Source organism: Leptosomus discolor, chromosome 14 (genome assembly GCF_034619465.1).
Source record: "Leptosomus discolor isolate bLepDis1 chromosome 14, bLepDis1.hap2, whole genome shotgun sequence".
Taxonomy (NCBI): Eukaryota; Metazoa; Chordata; class Aves; order Leptosomiformes; family Leptosomidae; genus Leptosomus; species Leptosomus discolor.
Window position 1 is genome coordinate 17,248,729 of NC_141404.1, and position 23,004 is coordinate 17,271,732.

The following is a 23,004-nucleotide window of genomic DNA, read 5'->3' on the forward strand; positions in this document are numbered from 1 at the left end:
AGCCTCCACACAGCCCCAGCTGCAACTTCACCCTAAGAACTTGGCTCAGACCTAACCTCTGCCTTCACCCCCAAACACCCCATCAGTTCTCCAAGCCCCAGGTCAGTGCAATACCAGTCATTGAAGTAAGACAGGGAGCCATCTATATTAAAAAAAGTTTTATAAAAAAAACGCACTACACTGTGTGTATCTGAACTGTTGCCATCTGCCACAGTAACTTCTAAGCAAAGGAGGAGTCATGGAGTCCAGTTCCAGTGTTAAATTCAGTGACATCTCCTGGAGGTCTTGTACCTTGGGATTTCAATGCTCCCTAACGTGTCTGGGAAGAGGAGGCTGTTTCCCTAGCAGCCACAGGAGCTTTAGCCTAGGCTCACTAGGCTGAGGTCAGGGGAGGCGGTTTCTTCACAACGTTACCAAAGCAGCACCGATTTCAGTTTTGGTAAGAAAAGCATATGCTGCCCTTGCAGGTTAGGAGCCAGTAGCAAGGCTTAAATTCAGGCTTTCAGTCAGACAAACCGGCTGCCCTCACTGCATTGCTGCCTGTTGGTAGTGTTCAAGTGGTTTGTGCCATCCTTGAGGACACACCGATAGAAACAGCAAGAAAGACTGTGCGAGACAAGAAGTGCCACGGGCTGGAGGCGGCAGTGCGACCACGCTGTTCCAGCAGAGACGAACAGTTCACAGGGATCACAGTGCTGGAGTACTGGGCAGTGAAGCATTAAGGCACAGAAGGAGGACTTTTCAGGTGAGGAAAAATATGGCAACTAGAGCCAGAGGCAAATAGGGTTTAAAACGGAGAGGTAGGTAAAAAAAAGAAGCTCAGACCTGCTGTGAGCCTTCATTTACCTCTTGATTGTATCCATAAAAACCTTGTATCAGTGCAGCAAATGGTATACATATAGAAAGGGAGGCACCGGCTTAGCGAGGCAGTACCTGGCCAGAAGGAAAAGGCAGCACAACCTCAAAAAAGGTCTTTCAAGTGGAAGAATTCAAGCATAGTGTTACATCCAGTAACTTGAGAACCAAAGTCAATGCCTTTCTCTTATAATGCCAGGCCTCACAGCAAAGCAAGGGACATGACAAGTTCTTTTCTATCACCAAGGAGTAACTGGTGAGGTATGACAAAAATGAGCTATAGTTTCATATGTGGAGAAGAATCTTAAATTTGCAGAGGATCAGACAATAGGGAATACATTAAAAAGGCAGCTATCAAGGAAGGAAATGGCCCAGAAGTGAGCTACAGAATTAAAAGAGAGGCAAAGTGGAGGAGAAGGGCTTTTTTTGGAGGTATTGACAATTATTCACTATCATCCCTGTATGACTACAACAGAAATACTGTTTCCAGGCAGCCTAGAAAAGGAAAGAACATGAAGAAATCAGAGGCTTAAGAAGCCCAAGTTCACCCTTTCTTCACTGTGTTCTGCCACATTTTTTCGCTTGACTTGCCTTCTGTCACACTTGCCATCGCTAGGCCTAGCACAGACTGACTGTAAACAGGACTCCAGGTAATGAGGCAGGCCTGGCTCCTTGTTCAGGGCACCGCCACGAGACAGTGCTGAGGTAGGTTTGAGAGGTACTCCAAGGCTGCCTTCTACAGAAGATGTAGGACTGGCACTGTTGACAGAGGAGTACCCTGAGCTCCCTTCCAGGTTAGGATTTCTTGGGGTGAGATATGCTGAAAGGCTGCGAGCGTCATCCGGCAGCGTCGCCTCCCGCAGTGGTTCCGCGTGCCCAGCCCACTCCACAGCCAGATTGTCTTCATCGCTGGAGTCCTGGCAGCAGTGCTCCGCAGGGTCCATATAGACCACTGTCACGTCCAAGATCCCACTGGGACTTGTCACTGCAGGTTGATAAAAGAAAAAGGTTCCTTTTGATTTGGGTGACACCAAGCAGGCATTCAGCACAGAGGCAAGCAGAAGCATAAGCCTTAGGTCTAGTTACAGATGGAGGGGAGGGTAGAGCACTGAGTTCACCCTCATTTCAAACAGTAACTATTCCCCCCCTCAGACTGTTTGGAGAGGTACTGAACAGCCAGGCCCAGAGTCAGCAAACCAGGTACTACAGTGTTTCTAATGCAGTGGGCCCTTCATCACATTTGGTCCCCTGCCTGAAAACAGCCTCGCTTTGAAATGCTAAGCAGCTACAAAACCCTGCATCACGTTCTGAAGCAGTATAGAGAAAGAGAACAGATATATTATACCTCTAAAAGAGTTTAACAGTTATAACCACTGGGGAAGGGGGAGAGTTTTTCCAATGGGTCTTCAGCTGAAAGTTCAGGCTTCTGTTGCCTGAGAAACAGTTTTAAGCAATAGATGAAAAGACAGTTTTAATTCTCTTGTCTGCTTTTTATAACGAGAATAAAACGCTCACCATCTCCATCTCTCTCGCCTTCACTTTCCTGATCACCTTCATAACCAGAGCAGGAATCTAAACTCCAGTCTAGGAAGTTATCTAGAAGACTTTCTTCCTGGGTGGATAGCTCTGCTGTGGGCGTGGTCACAAAGCTGCCTCTGTCATCCTGGATGCTGTCTTCCCTCCTCCTGGAGCAAGAAAATCCAGAAGGCACACATTAAAAGCCAGGTCTTCTCTTCTGGCTCTTATAATAGATATGCCAAGGTAATTACAGAAAAACTGATCATATTTAAGAATGAAACCTCAGGACACTAGAGAGGAAGAAAGGCTCATGCTCATCTTCAGAGACATTTACCGTGATGAGTTATACTAGCCTTTTAGTTCTCTTTCCACAGGGAGAGCTAAGGAAAGTCTGAATTTCCACCACATTTGTGTGCAAGGGGCTGGGCTCCGGGTCCTCCTGCTTCACACCCAACAATGAACAGAGCTGGCTGTAACTCATCATCTAAAAAAAAAAAAAAAGAATAATCAAAAAGCCAGTAAGAATTAGACCATGAGATCGATTCCCAGAAGGAGTAAATAGCCAGAAGGAGGCTATTTATCTCTTATTTTCTAGGAGAAATCTGTCTCAGGGAGTTCTTCCCACACGTACTCGAACAGAGCAGTTATAGTCCCTGCAGACCAAGTTTAAAACTACCACTTTATTTAGATATTCGATCCTCCAAAAGTCTACAGGTAGAACCCACTTCCCATTATTTGAAGTTTACTATATCCTGCCGCATGGTAGCTTTGCTCTGGGTGTCAGACATCAGCACATGAAGACAAAGAGCTCACCCACCTTTTCTTTGCCTATTTCTTCGTAACGCTCATCTTCAAATCGTTGTTTCACTGCAGTTAAGGACACCTGCCTATAATCCTTGGGAACATCATCATGGAAACTGGAAAGAAAGATTAAAGGCCCAATCTTAGAATGGATCGTATGAAACAAGGTTAACAAACCTGCCAGTTCAAGTACTTTCCCTCTGTCTGTCAGCTCTGTGCTAAGGCAGTTGGTGTTTCAGCTGAGCAGCTAGCTAGGACACTTGGTTTCTGAGCAAACGAGCATCTAATTCCTTTTCCATTCCTTGAGATGAACATGGTATTTGCCTTGTACTCTAAAAAAATGAGCTACTTTTGCTACTGGAACTCCTTCTGAAGCTCACCAATAAGCCAGCTGCAGTCTTCTGAAAATAGTGCTGCTTGGCAAGCCGAAAGCTGTTAAGCCTTGAGGAGCATCACATTTTCTGTCACCCAGGACCACTACCAGTCGGGAGAAGCAGAATGGCTGTCCCTGAACTGTCCCCCAGGCCTTAGTGCCTTGTGGTTGGGGGAGCAAAGCAGTTCCCCAACGCCACCTCCTTCACTGGGAAGAGCTGACTGTATGGGTGCAGCATGTCTGCAAGAGCTGGAATCCGAGTACTCATGTGCCCTCCCAAAAGAGTTCCAAAACTATTACCACTTCTGGTGGAGGCTTAGCACACAGGGCAACAGGTCTTCAAGAGAGAAACTGGTGCACTCAGACAGCTGGCTGGTCCAGGGGTGTGCTGGAGAAAAGAATACGTATTAGCATTTCACAGAGCTTGGTAGTTCTGTAATCAGACAGGTTGGGTTTTTTTACTGAGATGAAGATCACGATCTTTACAAGCGTATGCTTGTACATAGTTCGCTTCAAGGGAAGGTTCACCTGCCAAACCGAGGTTACACCCAAGTACAGAAATCTTCAGTCTCTCATCTAAACACAAAGCATGCACAGTCTGATGCTAACGCTCTGGTTCATCAGAGCTATGAAGAGGTAAAACAGACTGAACTTGACTCTTCGTTCTGGAGCCTTACACCCATCTCCCTCTTCAACCCTCAGCCAAGTGATTGGGACATCTTGTCTGAAGACTAAGTAATACAAAAAAACCCCCCAAAACTCCCTGAAAAGACAAGGCAGGCTGACATACCGTGCTGCAGCTCTGCTTAAGGTTCCTTACCGTGCCTGTGTAGTATCCTAGCCAGCAGCAGTGCCGCAGCAGCCAGCCGAGCTGGGGAATACACACAAAGGCTTGTATTTAAGAGTGACAGTTCACAAATGAAGCTGTAAAGGTGAAGTGTTCTTCTCTCCAGCAAGACTACATTTGACAATACTTCTTTGTAGTCCACAATGGTAGGTATCTGGTGCAGAAAGGAGAACAGAGGTTGGAAATACAAGATAAGCACCAAGTACTTAGAACAGCTGTTTCCAGGAGATGCTGTTTTCATTACGTTAGGGTTCTTGTTTGTTTATTTGTTTTTAAACTACTACATTCACATTGAAACATTCTCCAGTGAAATAATAAATGGCCTCTTAAAACTTCAGTTTTAATCTCTACAGAAAGGCACAGGGTTTAGTATCTGTGTGCTCTGAAATAGACATGGTCTTCACAGCTGCCTGAGAACACTCACATAAACCCCAACATCTCAGATAAGGAGAAGGGCCGATTACAACAGCCTGACTTCAGTAGCGGCCCAAGAAGTGAAATATTCCATCCACTTTCCAAACTCACCCTTATCTTTCCTTCTAGGGCAGAAATGATCTCACCCATCATTCTGACCAAGTCTTCATATTTGTATGTGTTGTCTGTTAGCCACACAGCTTCCCGTATTGTCAAGATCTCTTTGCTGATGAAACTGCAATATTAAATAACATTAACAATCAGCCCCAGAAGAAAGGGAATTTGTGCGCTTGTGCACTCATGTTTTTGTGGCAGTTAAATGCACCTAAGATGACCAAAGAGTCAAACAACTTTATAAGGTACTTGTTAAACAACTTTATAAGGTACTTTCCCAGGTACAGACCAGGAAAGAACAAACAGCAGCTCTTCATTTATTTCACCTTTAAGCTGGATCCACCTACTAGAGCACTCGTAATTCCTTATTTATCAAACCTCTCCTAGGTTAAGATGCAAGACATTAAGGAAACCAACACAGAAGGGTAATTTTCCACCACACCATCTGAGCATAACAGACTAAACAGTGTAACACCACCACTGCAGTTGTTCCTTACAGGGTTACCCATGCTAATATGGCACGATGGAGTGAATGCCTTTAGACCAATCCACCACTATGGAATTTTTTTATATTTAAAAACACGTTCAAGGAATTAAATTTTGTGTCTCATTTACAGAGACTGTGTTTGTACGTGAATACAGTTCAAGCAACAGTCAATGTAGCGGGAAGACAAAGATTCTTTCCAGTATTATTGTTAGCAAAGGAGGGGAAAAAAAGTCTTGAGCTGCAAAAATGAATTTGAATGATCACAATAACCACTTCTGTTCAGCAGTCAGAACCCCTACCGTGTGCAAATGACCATGCAGGCTATCCCCAAAAGTTGGAGTCGAGCCCGAGGTACAGGTCTCAGCTTCAAATAACGATCCACGCATCCCACTGTCATGTGAAGGCACAGGCTAGAAAAGTCTTTCATGGTAGCCACTTCTACCAGCCAATCAATCAGGATGTACCTAGGCAGGAGAGACAAAACCTGTGCAGTTAGAAGCCATTCAAACCTGTGCTGAACACCCTCCCCATGCCCGGTTACCAAGTCCTAAGCCAAGAAATTTCACCAAAAGAATTTTCAGGAAAATGACACATTGCACTGAGATAAGGATTTGCAACCAGAGGCCTGTTATCCTCTGAAGGGTCAGCAGTCGTCTTAAGTTGTCTGTGAAGTGGAATTAGAAACTGTCCTATAACGGGCACTTGCACAGGGAAAGGGTAGGGCATAGCGATGAGGCGGCTGAAGGCCACCTCAGATAACTAGAGAGTAGCTGTAGCTCCAACAAGTCAAACAGTGCCGCCGGTTCTCGAAGAACTTAGTCTTGACAGATGCAAGAACTTACAGTTCAGAAAAAAACCAACCTCATTTCAGTTCTTCATTGGAGCTTGAAATAGGGGCTCCGATACCTGTCTGTGAATGTCGTGTGTCTCTCTGCACATAATCGTGCATCACAGAAGAGCAAAGCACAACATTCCGTCTTCGAACAGGCCTCGTTCTAGATTTGTTTCCCTCTACAGACACAGAGGGAAATGGGCAATGGTTTCTGCCGTGTGGCCTGACTCCTGGATCTGAGTTTTTACCTCATTGTTTCGTTCATTCCTTTCTGCACAGTGAAGATACTTTGCTTGCTGACAGGAAGGGAAGCTTGAAAGATGTGAGACACCATTTCACTGGAAGATTTTGCATCTAATCCTACTTGGTTTCCATTCCCACAAGCTTTGGCTAAAGCTATCTGTAGTAGAGTAGAGAGAACACAAAAGAAAGTATTTTTTTTTACCAAACGCAAACTAAGGCAGCACAAGATTGTCCTGTGAATTTCCTGCTGAAAACAGAGAGCGAACATGAACTACTCAAATCAGTAGTTCTTAGTTTGGCTTAAATGTTGAACACACATTATTTGAGGGCAGGCTTTTAAGTCCACCAAAAGATGCATCTTTACTCAGACTGTACCACAGACACGCAGTATTTTCAAAAAAAGGGGGACCTTCTGAGTAAATACACACATGCATATATAGATATTATTCAACAATTTTGACCCTGCTTCTAAAGGGAGGAGTCTAAATCTACAATGGCAGTGTAGAAAAGACCAAATAAAGACTGTTTTCCTTAAAAAATTCAGTCTTACCTGTGCTTCCCAGCAGCCCTTTGCTGCGTAGTCTCGTAGCTTCCTGAGACTTTGGAGGTACCTGCCAGGGTCTGACATCTACAGAGAGGAATATAAATAGATTTCAAAACCCATTACCTTTACACAACAAACAGAAGGATGGTAGTAGTAGCATCCAGAGGAAAAACACTGCCTGTGGGTACATCTGTTATTTCGGCAATCAGCTTGTTTCTCCTCATGACAACGTTGTTTTTAAGAAACTTTCTTTGGTTCTTGCCCAAGGTCTCACAGGACATGAGACAGGTCACTTGGGATTCCAACATGAGAGCTCTGGCAGACTTACTAAGGACAACGTGGGCAGTCTCCCTGCTCCTGTTCCCAAGCGAGCCACAGGATCACCAGCCAGCAGTGCCTTTAGCAGAGTTAGCATAAAGGGCCTTCTGCAATGCTAGCACCTTGGCTACAACTGCTCGTAGACTCCCTTACTTGAAGCACCCAGGCAGACAGCAAAGCTCGTTTCTCCTTGTTTGTGAAGAAGGTAAGCTCTGAGGAAGAGCAATTTCTTTCTGTGTACATTCATGGCACATAACAGAGGTCCAGAAGCTACGGTGAGAGTGGTTTTGAGACAAAACAAAAATTCTACTTACAGCAGCCTTTCTGTTACTTTCCCAAAGGAGGTAGGAGCTGTTTAAACAACCCTGCTTTGAAGATTCTTCAAACATTTCAAGGGATTCTTTTCTTTTTTCTTCATCCTAAGAACGAAAGGCTTGACAGTATTTTTGCCGTCCAGCCCACTGGATGCCAGCTCTCAATGCTCCAGAAGCTACAGCACGCACGGCTCTGTACCAAAAGCTACAGAGCAGAACCAACCAGCTGCGAGCCCCCTTCGGACCACGAGGGGTGCTCCCACAGCCACGCAGTGCTGCCGTTTGGAGATCCAGGCTCAGGAAGCAGTTAGCGGTTTTCCTCAGCTAGACAAAAGCTTTTTGGCTTGCTTGCCACTGAAGGATTTTTTTTTTTTTTTTTTTTGACATGCATTATGGATGGAAAGCTTCCTTTGAGACCTGAACACTCTGCAAGCCCACAAGCAAGCCAAAATTAATTTCACTATTTGTAAAATTCAATAAACTAAGTTGATAATGTTCCATTAAACGACCAATAAATTAAACTCATGAGAACAGAAATTCCTAGGCCACTTGAGGAATATAAGAGCATTTTGCTGATATATATATATTTTTTTTTAAATCAAGGTAAACATCACCAAAAAAAAGTACCTAAACACATCAAATCAGAAACACTGCTCACCTCAAAGAGACTCAAGACCTTAGCCAAGCAGTGGAGAATAGATCCTTTTTGAGCCTGAAGAAAGCATCAAGATAAAACATTGTCAAAGACAAACAAAGAACAGCAGCAATTTTTCCTATCAATTCCAGACTACAATTTTGTTTGCCTTTCAATCATTCCTCCCCCTTGCCTTGTTATCTTTGAGATAGTATCGAATCTCTCAGAGGAGACAGTACAGGCCTCCAGCACTCATGATATACCAAGTCTAGTTTGGCAATAAATTCATTAAAATGATTGATCCACAGTCATTTAAGCAACAAGAACACAGGAGCTCCTCGGGGAAGCAAAAATATTTTTTTGCAAAATATCTAGATGCAGCTACTAGCCTATGTTAAAGTCCAGGGCAGAAAGAAATCTTACTTTCTCCAGCTGACACTCCGCTTTGAGACTCTCATAGACCACAGCTTTACAACAGCTTCCGCTCAAGGACCAGGGAGGACGGATAAAAAGCCAGATAAACGGGGCTGCGCACACATTCAAACGCTCTGCCAGACTGAAGAAATGAGATGCCTTTAATCCATTCACTTCTGCACGACCCTCGTCTGATATGGACACTGAACAACACACGAAAAAAAGCCAGGAATCATTTAGAGTTTATTCACAACAGGTGCTTGGCATTTAACCAGGCCAAGACAGACAACAGGATACAATCAGGAAAAGACTGAACAGAGTCTTCCCTTTGGAGCCTTCAAAATCATGGACATGGGGAAAGAAGAAAAATCTTACTACAATCAGGGTTCTATGTTCCTAAAGACTAAGCTGGGGGGGCACATGTTCTGCAAACATGAGCACTCACAGCAGCTGATTCCTGCCAGCGTACAACCAACTGGTGTGCCAGTCACCCACCTCGCCCGCACCCTCTGCAAGGAGGCTCCCCCAGCCAACTGTCAGTCCCCGTTCTTCCCTTTATCACGCTGGGCAAGGAGCAGAGTTTGATCAGAAGGGTACAAAGCGTAACTTCCAACCATGAATTCGCAAGCTCTGCATTGCATTCTTTTTGGAAAGAGCTGTGCACTATACGGTCATTTAACACCCAGCAGTTTAGCAGCCAGCGCTTAAGCTGCCCTGACAGGTAAAACTGGAGGGGCAGCACAGTAAATGAGACCTCACCACCCACTGGGCACAGCCAACCGCCTCTGCGCTTCCCTGCTCTAGGGCCTGGGTACAAAAGCCTCGGTGTTTGAGGCGCAGGAGAAATAGCTTTGTAAGCAGCCAGGGAAAGTGCCAACTTCATGAGACAATTAGCCAATCTGTATCTAGCAATAAGCCTTTAGCTCCTCTGCATTTCCCTCTGTCACGCCATGTTCCTCACAGACCGGAGTACAAGCTCCCACACTTACAGCCTTCATTGTACAGGTATGCTATCCCCAGCTTCACAGCAGCTTCAAAGTTGCCCCTTTCCGCAGCCCTGCATGGGAAACACAGAAGACACTTGAGGTTGAAATCAGTAGGTGCTCCCAGGCCCACATCCTCAAACACGTTACTCCAGCAGAGGCCAGGCTGTGAACGTGGCGACCACCACCCGTAAGCACGTGGGCTTTCACTACCGCAGTTAAACCCAAGTTTTGCTGAGGCTTTTCTTGCTGCAACCCGTTCATATGCCAATGGCCGGGATAATTTGACAATTCCTAAGAACTGTTTCCCATTCCCACGCAACACCTCCAACTCCAGAATGCAGTAACACGTTTCAGTACTTGTACCCTCAGGGAGATGCATCAAGCCCTTGTGCTCCTTCCTTCCAAACTGCTGTGCACATAGCAGTTGTCTTCAGAAAGAGTGTAATACAGTCATCAAAGAAGCAATATTCAGAAGCAAAACAATTATCGTGATATTTAAAGTGAAAGATCCCCTTCAAATCAGAGGGACACGATGATGTTCTCCCTCCTTTTTAAGCGGATTTATCATTACCCTTTCAAACTTCACATGTTTTAATACTGATATTTACCTATTTTTCCATACCCTGGTTTGCACAAGAAGTGACCGAGCCAAGCCAAATACGGTTATGCTCCCGAACCTCTGATCTCACTTGCACATCCTTATGGAAGCACCAGTTAGAGATTTTAGTTAATGTGCTGTGTTCCAATAAGGAATATTAATGCCTTTAAAGAGAAATTACTTTGGTATCTGCAGTGGGCCCTGCTCCAGTTAAAGAGAGAGCAGCTATAAGCTGCAGCTTAGACACAAAATCAAAAATTCTTCATCACCCTAAGCAAAGGCTTCTACAAAAAGGGAAACTCAGATCCCCTCACACTTACAGTGAGGCCTGATTAGACTTGTACACCTACCTTTAAACATTCTCTTTTCAGACAAATTTGATTCTTAAAGCTTACCTTTCAAACATCTTCAGATTGTTTGGAGAAGGCCATATTTCTTGGAAACTTGCACATGCCCAAACACTAGCATGATTATCCACAAGGTACTTAAGATGCGAGTGCACCTGGCAAGGGAGGAGTGTAAAATAATAATTGCTAAAATAGAAGGACCGACTGAAAAATAGTTCTTTGCAATCTCATTTTAGATAGGTAACTAACTGCCTAATCACCATTAAGGCAAGAGATGCCAAATCAAACTAATTTGTTCAGCTACGGTGATCTAGCAGGATAATTCTCACAGAAAATTTACACAGAGCACTCAAATACTGCTGCTAATCTTCTTAAGCTCGAGTACCGAGAAATAAAACTGCTACTGGGATAGCCAAAATTTAATTACTGCATGTATTTATTGGTTTTCTTCAGGTTTACTCTGTCAGGAGGAGCCAGCCTTTTCCGTGTGCAGCCCTGGCTCCTAGAGGCAGAGATAAGCCACGGTGCGTGACAGAGAGGAAGCAGAAGCAGACTCACAGCTCTGACCGAGAGGATGTCCTCAGCAGGAAGGCCTTTCAGAACATGGAACAGAACATCCTCGGGCAGACTTAACAACGTCAGGACTCGAGGCCGCTTTCTTATCCTTCGCTTTGAAGGGAAAGAAAAACACCTGGAACATCTACAGTGAATCACTGGAAAACAAAAACAGGGGACACCTCAGTCAGCGATGGAACGGCACAAAGGCACTACAGAGTATTCGCATACAGAAACATGTGTTTACTTGAGCACTTGCGGCATAGGACACCTCTTCAAACACATTAATCACAGAAATTCAGCATGTGTCACATAACGCCGTAAGACCAGGGCACAAAGTAGTGACTCGTTCAATTTAGTCAACGAAGCTATGAGGCTGAGGAAGGATGGCTCACATTCAAGTCCTCTTCATCGAGAGCCCCCCTGTGCCCTGCCTCCATCACTTGACTGCATTTAGTTAAACTGTCACTATGACGACTTCATTCACCTCCCTCACGCCCCAACTTTTCCTTCTCAACCGGTAGCAGGCCTTGGAACGTGATCACAGCAATTCGGAAGTCAAGACCCTCCCCCAGCTCAAGCTAAAAGCCCATCTTTCTCAGAAGCCAGCTCCTGCCACGGGTGCTCATGGAAGATCCTCAGGAACCAGGAAGCCTTCTTTTGAAGTTCCAGCACCTTGTAGCATTGACAGATGAAGGCATCACCTACGTCTTCTGTTCCTCCTTAAGACAGAGTTTACCCTCACTGCATTTGCCAGGAGGGGAAACTGCTCCAACAGCTGAGGCAAACCCAAGAAGAGCACACGATTACCCCTCGCTGGTAGAGGCTCAGACTCTGGTAGAAAGCCCAGGATCCCTTTTCCATCTCCTGCGGACAGCGCAGTGTTTGGGCTGCCATCAAGAGCCTGGCCCACGCCTGCACTCCAGAGCCCCAACGCCCCCAGCAGCCTAATGAACAGCAGGAATTCAAACCAGTGCAAGGTGCCAGGAGGAAACAAAAGCACATTGCCCAAACTCGAGCCCGCAAGTGGCAGTGAAGGATCACCTTCACAGACGGCGCTTGCGTAGGAGGACCCGGATCAATCCCCATTCATACTGTACCTTTTGGAGCCCTGCCACGTAGCAGCGGAGACACCAACACTGCCAATTTCTACATCAGCCTCTTGCAGCTCTCAGTAGCAGTCCATACAAGCAATTGAGACCCACTTCTGAGCAAGAGGCTCAACATTTTCTTTGCAGAAATGAGGACTCAAAAAATAAACTCTGAAGTGAAAGCTTGAGCCCCAAAAATTAAAGGGGCTTTGTCTATATTGTAGAAGATTTCTTGGTTGTATTTTTCAAAAACGGTTTGAATCTCATATAAAGAGACTATACTTGGGAAATTTATTTACTGACTTTTGTCTTTAAAAGTTTAATAAAAAGACACAAACTCCTCTAGAGAGCCCAGTACTGTGTAACATGAGAGTCCAGTGGAGGGCTACAAAGATGATGAAGGGGCTGGAGCATCTCTGCTGACAGGAAAGGCTGAGAGACCTGGGGCTCTTTAGCCTGGAGAAGAGAGGACCGGGAGGGGACCTTATCAACGATTATAAATATCTAAAGGGTGGTTGTCAAGAGGATGGGGCCAGGCTCTTTTCAGTGGTGCCCAGCGACAGGACAAGGGGTAACGGGCGCAAACTGGAGCACAGGAAGTTCCGCTTGAACAGGAGGAAAAACTTCTTCACTCTGAGGATGGCAGAGCACTGTAAGAGGGTGCCATGGGAGGTTGTGGAGTCTGCTCCTCTGGAGATACTCAAAACCCATCTGGACGCGTTCCTGTGTGACCTGCTCTAGGCAAACCTGCCTTGGCAGGGGAGTCCCTTCAAATCCCTGCCATTCTGTGAGTCTGTGCTGGCATTGCTTACCCTATTTTCACTGGTTAATTTCTAGCTTGAAAGCTTTTTTTCCTAGCTTTTTCTAGCTTGAAGATTTTTTGGCTTAAATGAAAACAATGGAGTCAAAGTAGTGGTATAATACACCAAACCACCCTATGTTATGTATGGAGTAACCCAAGTCAGAGCCATGTAGTCTCCCTAGATTATAGGGTCAAAGGCATAAGCTGAGAGAATGATGCAGGTGTTTTACAATGAAAGTAGAAGGTGGCTGAAAAGTCAAGGTGAGGATAGAGAATTTTTATGAGGCAAGTATTTTTCTCCGTGAATATGTTTTTTCCTGGTTTGGCTGCTCTTCTACTTTAGATGCTTAACATCTCCTGGTTATAACCTAACACATAGAACACCTCGCGATCTTATTCTAATCTCCAGTTCTTCACACGCAACTTCAGTGAGAGACCTGCAGAGCACTGTGTTGTGTTTCTCTTTGGGAAGATAAGTGCAACAGCTCCTACCAGATGCAGATCCAAGGAATGGAAAAAAAATGTATGGACTGGCCAGGTAGGCCCTCACCTCTGAGCAGGTGAGCCCACAGAACCGGGGAGTGTCCAGACTTACAGACTGCAAGGCTAATGCAAAATTTACAACTTGCTCAAAGCAAAGTTGCTGCATCAGACTCGATTACTTAATACAGGTTTTTCAACTTGCATAGAGAAGGTTATCTGGGTTTTCAGCAGGATCCTTGAGAGGAGCCTGCAGATGCCAAAGGGGTCCATGAGCCATGGCTACCACTGTGCTAATACATGTGTTTCTGCTTGTATATGTGATTATTGTCCTTAGCACATCAGGTTTAATGACATGAATCACGAGCCTGATACAAAATAGCATCCCATGTCTCAGCAGCAGCATCTACCTACCTGTTACGGGTCTTTGATTAACAAGCTATCCCCATGAAAACAAAAACTTTTTGATGTGCACAGGGCGTAATACTGCTATCCTTCACGTCCTCTTCCCCCTTCTGGAGCAAACTTCAGCAGTACTTTTGCCATGAAAAAGAAGTGGATTTTTACACTGGTATGCCGATTAAACCTGTACAAACATCCGTGTAACTGGGGAGCATGGGGTACTTGCGTGACTCTGGATTTTGAAAGACAGGAAGTCACACAGGGAAATTTTCAATTTGTTGCTTCAGAAAACCAGAGTGGTTTAGGCTGGAAGAGACCTCTGGAGACCACCCAGTCCCACCACGCTGCCCAAGCGGGGTCACCTGCAGCAGGCTGCGCAGGACTGCGGCCGGCCAGCCGGGTTGGAAAGTCTCTGAGGATGGAGACTCCATCACCACTCTGAGCAACCTGTGCCACCGTTCAGCCACCCTTAGAGCAAAACCTGCTTTTTCTTACGTTTGAATGGGGTTTCCCGCACATCAGTCTGTGCTCAACAAATTCAGACACGTCTTGTATGTTATTTCTCATGCAATCGACATTGCTTAGCGCCTGGCTTCGAAGTTCGAAGCGCGGGAGCGCTCAGACACATCCACCAACCGCAGCTACGGACCCTCCAGCGAACGAGAAGGAAAAGCGCGGCCCCAGGTACGGCCCCGGCCCCGACCCCCCGCCGGGGCGGCAGCCAGCTCTGCGGGGCCGCAGAGCCGTCCCCGAAGCGGGAGGCCCTGGGAAGCCGCAGCCCTGACCATGCCCCCCCCCCGCGGCGGAGCCCCCGAGCCCTCGCCCGGGCCGCTGCCCGCACCGCCCCCAGCCGCGCCGCCGCCGTTTGAATTTCGGCGCGCTGCCGCCAGCGCCCCGCCGCCGCTACGGACCCCGCGGCCGTTGCTGTCCCCGGCGGCCCCTCAGACGCGGGCAGGCGACGCCCGGGCAGGGCCCACTCCCCCGGGACACAGCCCTCCCGCCCCAGCCGCCCGCAGAGCCCCCTCAGGAGGAGCCCGGCGCGGGGCGGGGGGAGAGGCCGCCGCGGAGCCGCTGGCGCCCCTCGGAGCTACGGGGGAGAGAGGGGGAGGGACGAAGCGGCACCCCCGGAGCCCGCGGCCAGACCCGCACTCACCGCCCGCCTTCATCGCGGCGCGTCCCCAGGGACCGAGCGGAGGCCACCGGCCGCCGCGCCCAGACCGGCTGCGAGTGAGGGGCGCCGCGAGGGGGCGGGGCCAAACCGGCCGTCGGGGAGGCGGGGCTTCCCGTTGGAGGACACGCCCCCGTCCTCAGCCCCGCCTCCTTGCGGCTCAGCGAGGATCGGGGAAGGCCCAAGCCGGCGAGCTCCGCTGAGGCCACGCCCCCCGAGGCACCTCCCTGGGGCGGCCGGCACTCCTCCCGCCCGCGATAGGCTCAGCTCTTCTGAGCGACGCCTACCAGCCGCGCGCACTATTTTTTTAAACACAGCAGACTCCGTGATTGGCCGGAAGGCCGACGAGAGGCGGTCCCCGCCCCGCCCCTCGGGCCGTGATTGGGCGTCGAGGATGCGAATTCGAATTGGGGCAGTTGGCGGTTCGAACATTTGGCGGACACGGCGGTCGCGCCGCATGCGTACGGGGTAAGGACCCCCCCCCCCCCCTCCGTGTGGGGCGTTGCCATGACAGCAGCGCCGGCTGTGCGGCCGCCCCCCTCAGAGCCAGGGCCATGTTCCCGCCGGCTCCGCTGACCCGGGCCCAGCCCGGAGGTGGGAGCCGGCGGCCAGGTTGCAGCGGCGCCCCGGGCTCCCTCGTGGGCCGTGGTTCCCTTCTCCGCGCTAGGCCCCAGCCGGCAGCAGCCTTCTGTGCCTCCGCGGTGCTGCTCACCCTCAGCCGCCTGCTTGGCCCCGAGGCTGCTTGGCCCCGAGGCTGCTTGGCCCCGAGGCTGCTTGGCCCCGAGGCTGCTTGGCCAAGGGAGCTGCACCAGAGCACCGCTGAGGGAAGGCTTGTGTCTTACTTCCACCGGATTTGTTCCCACACTGAGTATCTGGGGCCTAAGGGCCTCAGTGCTGGAGCAAGAGCAGGAGGGAGGACGTGGCCGCTGGAGGAAGGAGTGGGGCTCCGCAGGCAGAGCCTGTTTCTCATGCCCTGAACTGCAGTGTGGATCGCCCCGTGCCTCTGCAGCACCGAGCCCTGCTCCTGCCCCTTCCTGGCCTTGCATGAGGGTGAGGGGGAATTAGGAAAAAATTGGGAGTCAAAGTTCAAGCCTGAGTCAAGCATTTGGGGGAAAGGCCTGATTCTCAGAAGGTAGGGAGCAATAAAGAGGTTATCGAAAAGGCTGGCAGACAAACAAGGCAACACGGGGAAAAACAGTTACTGCTTTAGCTCACCTGAAGGCTTTTGTGAGTCTTTTCGAAGAGCAGCAAAAAAAGGAGCTGTCGTTTTGTGGGACACAAAATGTGCCACAGTTTGTGTGGCTGGAAACCTCCCCGCATTTTGTACCTTGAATAAACATCGCCAATCCCAGCGCAGCTGAGGTTTCTTCCTGGTGGCATGCATATGAGTTTTATTTGAGGATGACCCTAGGTTTCACAAGCGCTTTTCGTCAGCACAACATGAACTTCTGAATGCTTCTCTGCACATAGGCCCTTGCAAGGGGTTGGAGTACCTTTGAAATCTCACCATTGATCTCATTTTATGGCTTGGGAGGCAGAGCTCAGGTGGTTCAATGGCTTCTCTGAGCTCACACCACAACTCTGGCTGTGCTGGGACTGGCAGCCCCTCGCATTGACCCACCCTGTGCAGTGACAACGGGGGACAAGCTGCTGCAGACAGGCTTTCTCCTGTCCAGATCCACCTCCCCCTCCATCCGTAAAACTGCGTAATATTCCTGGGGAGCTCAGCAGCTGCTGACGTGGAAAAGCAGTACCAGAAGCACAGGGAATATTTAGTTTCTTTTAATTGAGAAGCGTTTTGAGTTAAAAAGTTAATCATGCTGTCAGCTTTTGTTCCTTATTTCTTCTCCCCCTCGCAGCTGTTTCTGTTAACTAAAAATAAGTTGAACCAGCAAACAAAACATGAATAATCAGCTCCCCCCAGAGAGCTAAAATAGCAGCAGGAGGTGCTTCTTGAGTCATAGGTGATCTGCGGTGCAGAGTCCCCTCAGGTAGATCACATTCTTTCTAGACATTGCAGCAGCAGAGGAAGGCAGGGCATGGGGAAGGTTCTATTTGAGGGGCAGGTTATAACCAAAACCTGGGTGAGCACAGGGAGGTGGGAGTTCATTTTTTCAGAGGCAGTAAACTTCAGCCTGTTCCGTCCTCTCTGGAATCAGATGGCAGAACATCCAGGTGGTTTTATCACTGACAGACAAACCAGATCAGGGGCTAACCGGTGTGCGGTGGGATTCACGTTGCCTAAACACAACCATCTGGCAAGATCTTCAAAAAGAGCCGGCAGATGGGACGGGAGTGGGACCTGCGCCCTCTCCACTGGGCAGCTGGATGCCAGGTTGGACACACCATCCTAAACACTTCTGCACCTCCTCGGAAAGGCATTACACAGTTAAGAGTCACTCCCTACACAAAAGAGGCTGATTAGTGCCTGTTTTAATCACTGTTGCCAGCTCCTGAGCTAGATTTGCTTTATTCATCATGCCTCTTTCTCCACTGGCGAGCAGGCACAGGGTTGTGTTTCTCTTATATCAGAATGCCTCTTTGCTCCCTTCACATCTGTTAGCTGTGTGAGTGAGGGTAAATACAACGAAGGTCATCTCTTTGGCTCGATTGCTGTAATTTAAACAAAGGTGTAACACTTACTTGCCATACGGCCAAACATGTGATTAGTATGGGGGCAAGAGATGTTGCTACACTAGCTCAAGTTTCAGTCAGGGTGTTGATCCCTCTTAGGAAAAGATTCAAGGGCCTGAGACCATGGCATTTAAGCAACATGTCCACAGTCAACAGCAACATTCCCCTGCCAAAACTGAAAATCTGCTGAAAATACCTTTTAATCAGGCAAATATCAGTTTGCACTTTTCCAAGTCCATTTGTGAGAGAAAGAGGATTAATTGCTGCTCAGCTTATCGCTCACTGGTGTCCCGTTTCTCAGTAACTTAAGCCTTCTAAGCCGTTTCAGATGGGCATTTGTGAAAGTCTCTTTAGAGCTAGTCTGGTTTTCCACCCTAATTTGTACATGGATTGCAATCAGATTCAAACGTGCAGATTTTAAGGAACAAGAAAAGATGAAGAATTTCAGTCAAATAGGACTTAACAGAAAGTGATATAAACAGTAAATGCGAACGTAACATCCCGTCTAATGTCTTCAGGTGGTGAACAGGTTAACAAACAGCTTCATTTAGACATTCCGCATGTGTTCAGCCTGGTGAACAAGCTGCAGAGGAGCACCTAAACACTAAGGGCTGTGTTACATGCCGCTACAAAAGTAATTACCTTTAGATATACAGTAGAACAACGTATGTCTACATCGCACGGTGGAGCTGTGTGGTTTGCAGGGGTTCTTTCCCCCCAGACTAGCGCTGTCCAAGATAGTTCCAGAATTGAAAACAAGATGACTGTGATATTGTAGGGCTACATGGAAGTTAAGTAGCCAAGCTGAAACCCAAGAGCAATTAGCTCCGCTGCAGCAACATCCCAGCTATACTGCCTTCAGGATCTAGCATTTCTGCCGGGTCTGATGCGATGCCATTTTGAACATGAGTATTCCTGAGGCTGGGAGAAAAGCATGTAACAGGGAGGCATTTTGCTACAATTTTTACGTAGCCTGTGATTATTCGATCAATAAACATGGTAGTTTTATATTATAATGTCTGAAGAATGTGTTCAGTCAGTTGTAAAATGGTATCTTATCCACAGTTCAAAGGCCAAACAGAAGCAACAGAGGCCATTTACTGGATGAAAGGCTGAAATGCTCTATGAATTTTCCTGGCAAATCACTCTCTACTGTCATAAGGCTAAATTACTGAGAGGGTGGCAGAGCCAATTTTCTCCTGAGAGCGCCAATCCTCAGTTGAAATAGTGGTACCAGTCTTGGTAACTTCTCCTGTCCCACTTTTAAAAGGGTGATGTAACTCCACTCTTTATCACACTCTTAGCACAGTACAACTGCTGGGCTGGAGATGGAAGTTGCTCTCCAAAGGAAGAAAGAGCAAATCTGCAAATCTAGCTGCAAATTGGGTGGAAGTGTTTGTACGAGGTCCTTAGAGCACGAGGCAGCTATGGCTGAAGTTTCAAGTCACGACACCTCAGCATGTCCTCTGATGGCCGCTTCCCTATCCTGCAGATATTTCTGCACAACCTTATTGAATAGAATTTGCGACCCCTGCATTTTAAGTTCATCCTAACATTTATTATCAATGCAGTTTGGAGGCAGTGCTGCAAATCAGCAGTGAAGGGCAGAGCAGGACATCTGTAATATCTTCATCCTTTCTCCAAACTGTATTTCTCTTTCATAAGGAACATGCCTGGGAAACATCCGGTGTGTAAACCTTCCCTGCAAATCGGGACATGAAACTACCGCGAGGTGGCATCAAACCCATGTGATGGGGCATCAAACCTTCAGCTGTTGGGGTTTTTAAACTAATTCTGAAGACATCTCAGTGCAGAAGTCCTAACCCAAAATGGAGTGCACTGATATTTTAGAAGCAGAAGCTCTGTATTTTACAAATCTTCTTCATGCTCAGTACTGCTGTGTGTGATTTCACTGCCTTCCACGATTGGTACTACTCCGTGGTAGTTAAGTGAACGTGAATCAGGCTATCTGCATGAAGGAGGTTAATGCAGTGCTTTTCCAAAATCCAGGTCTGTCCCCACCAAGGCAGAGGAAGAGTTTTAGCAACAAAAGATTTGGCAAAGAGGCCTGCAGTGAGTTTCATCTTCCTGGAAAGGGGACTGTGGTTCTTGCTGGTGCTATTTGTCATCTGCCTCCGAGGCTGCAGCGTGCAAGGTGAAACAAGCACCCGACGTACTGAATCAGCTAAGGGACACGTGCCTGTGTGTTGGCTCATGTCAGATCCTCGTTCCGAGAGGACAGCTTGTGTGACAGGGTAAAGCCCATGGCACCGTGTAGGAAGCGGTGGATGACCTTGGTGGGCTCCTGGAAGTGCTGCAGAAGCCAGAGTCTACACCCTGCGCAGCGCAGAGACTCTCGGTGGCGATGAGCAGCATGGGGGGACTCGAAGGTGCAGTGATTCTGCAGGAAACCCATGGAAAAGGGAGCACGAGGAGTGATGCTCGTGTCTCATGGGACCTGACAACTTTGTGTCCCATGGTGGTGTGCGTGAAACGAGTGCACTGGCTCAGCTAAGGTCCAGTAACAACCCAGCTCCCGTGATGGTCAGACCCAGCACAGGCAGCCCCAGGAAAGGCCACGGAGCAGTTACTGATCTCCAGATGTTCTGGGGACAGGCTCACTGTCAGCCTGTGCCCTTCCCATCCTCTGGTTGCAGGGCTTCACTTTGGGGGCTCTCAGCTGAGCGTCTTTTACTCCCACACCATTCAAGTGGAAATTTATCACCTGCCTGGCAGAAAACAGGGAACTTGGCCAACCTCTTCCAAACAAGAGCTGATTCCCTTTAAACTCCTACTTTTTAAACACTTGAAGAGTATCACTTCTTAAAAAAACACACTTGTGTGGCAGGGAGGTACGTGAAGTGGAGCCAGTGAGCTGTAATTGGGAGAAACTATTGCACAACGCAGGCAGACAGAGCAGTGCTTTATCTGCCAGACAAGCACTGGCTGCTGTAGCACAGAGCCAGAGGATCTTACCATGACCAGACTGTCTCCTCCAGAGGCTCTTGCTGATACAAGATGTTCAATTTATATCTTTTTATTTTACACCCCCCCCCCCCATTTTTTCAAGATACCTTATGCAGATCCTCAGCACTCTAGAGGCTGAGGTGCCAGGAAGGGGCTGTTGCACTGGGCCAATGATAGCTGAAGCCACTGGCATTACTGGGTAAGGTGAGCAGCAAGCTGGCTCTTGTCTGTGTGAGCACTTCTTTCCCTACAAGTCCCTAAAAGCCACTGGAGAGGGCTAGGCCTTATGACTCCAAGGGCAAATCTTCAGAGTTAAAAGCCCCTGGATACCTCTATAACTTCTTTTACGCCTTATCCTCCCCTCAGAACAAAGTGATTGCTAGCTGGGTCTGCCTTATCTTGCAAGGCTGAGAACACAGATTCCCTTCTGTGCATGGATCCATCCCTGGAGGATTTCTCTCTCCCTCCCTTCCTTGGGAGGCACTCCTTGTTGTCCTTGCGCTACAGGAGTTGGAGGTACCCCATCTTTCTATTCCCGCCCCCATCCTCCAAGGGACTTGGGAAAGCTGCCTTATTTCCCTGGTGTGCATCGGGGAAGCAAAACCCTGGTTCCTGCTGGGATGGCAGGGGAATGTGGGACGAGGAGGGATGCCTGAATCGCCGAGCTCAGCTCCCCCGTGTACACAGCACCCATACATGCGGGTTTGCTTCGGACGAGACCGCAGAGCTTCACTGCACATCCTGTGGCCCTAGGGGCAATGAAATGTCTTCAGTACTCTACTACATGATTTGGAAGTATAGGTAGAGAAATAAAAGAAAAGAAAACCCATGTACTTAACCCATTGCTAGCCTGGTGCGTGCAGGCCAGATGGCAGCTCAGTGCTCCCCAGCAGCTCTGGGTCCATGGGAAGCCCTGGCCCACCTTCCGCGTGGAGTCTTGGAATAAAATCATGAATATCTTCGTTATAGCTGAAGCACAATTTGCCATAACTGGCTACACACATTTCTATCTATCGTGTTCTTTGCTGCTCCACACAAGTGACTGAAGAAACCACACGGATTGCTGTGTATACAGCTCGTCAAGCTTGCCTATACGTGCTGCCGATGGACGAACAGCCAAGCACTAGTTCATCGCAGAAGGTGGCCATCACCCTGAGTTTCAGAACCTGTGAAAGATACTGCTCTAGTTCTGCGTGGTCCCGATTACACAGTTTCAGCCACTTAATACTGGGTGTAGGGTTGTTTTCATTTCCTGTAAAGAACAGAGTGTTTGGCAAAAGAGGAGAGTGAGAACGACAACTGTGTACACATTTCACATATTCCTAGTATTATTTCTCCTCCAGAGAAGAACAAAGCTGTTATTAATAATCACCTCGCCAAGTTTCTGAGTTGATATTTTGAAATGAGCTGGGTGTATAATTTAGGAACCTCAGGCCAGGGAGAAAATGTGCTTTCAATTGAATTTGAAATGGGCGGAGAGTTGATGATGCAGAGCGATAAATGACGGTGATTCTGGAGGGCTACAGCTGTAGCAACGAAAGCCATAAAACAGGCGTTTTCCAGACTTTGCAAAGCCAGAAGCATTGCAAGGGCTTGAGGAGCGAAAGGAGATACGAGAGGGGGAGACACAGACAGAGCCTCTGCGGGTGAAGCCCTTATTCTGGACCTGAAAAGACATTCATCTGGGGCTGAGCATCACTAGCTTGTGTCTCCCTGCACAAGCCAGAGCAAGAGTGCTGGAGCCCAGGAGGTTCGGGTGGCCACGAGGAAGGAAGCTGCAACAGCAGGGTGAGGAGGGGAGCAGACCCTGGCAAGAGAGAGGCTGGAATGAAGCTCAGGCACTGGCACAGGCATGCTCATCGTCTGAGATTTGCTCTCCTCTCTGAGGAGCACCCAGGTGGTGTTATCCCTTACCCTACCAGCTACATAGGGAAGATACAGATATAGACACTTGGCAAATGTATTGTCCCTTAGGTAGCATCAGAGCGTGCAAGGCACTCTGTGGAAGCTTCAAGTAAGGCTTCGTGCATGCGGCATGCGAAGGATACAAGGTCAGCTGTGGGATGGTAGAAGTACTTGGCGACTTTGTCAGTGTTCCCTCTCCTGTAGTCTATGATATCCTAGAGAAACTAAGCTGCTATTTGAAAACAGAGGAGAAGAACGAGCTGGTTAGCCATTATAACTGCAGACTCTCCAGCCTGTGACTCAGTGCCATGATGTCTGTGTGAGCCTACCTCCAGTCAACCTGAAACAAGGACTCTGAAAG

At 48.1% G+C, this 23,004-nt stretch overlaps 1 protein-coding gene across 1 annotated transcript; it reads right to left on the reverse strand.

Moving 5' to 3' along the window:
- Positions 1 to 1,376: 1,376 nt before the first annotated feature.
- CCNF (cyclin F) lies at positions 1,377 to 15,135 on the reverse strand. Its single transcript, XM_086473024.1, has 17 exons — positions 15,123 to 15,135; positions 11,198 to 11,352; positions 10,688 to 10,794; positions 9,698 to 9,765; positions 8,718 to 8,911; positions 8,319 to 8,372; positions 7,661 to 7,765; positions 7,035 to 7,112; positions 6,490 to 6,641; positions 5,709 to 5,873; positions 4,920 to 5,043; positions 4,368 to 4,548; positions 3,848 to 3,935; positions 3,191 to 3,290; positions 2,727 to 2,857; positions 2,371 to 2,540; positions 1,377 to 1,840 (listed from the first exon to the last, which is right to left on the reverse strand). Exons 1-17 carry the CDS (start codon positions 15,133 to 15,135, stop codon positions 1,377 to 1,379), a joined length of 2,349 nt encoding a protein of 782 aa, XP_086329150.1.
- Positions 15,136 to 23,004: the final 7,869 nt, after the last annotated feature.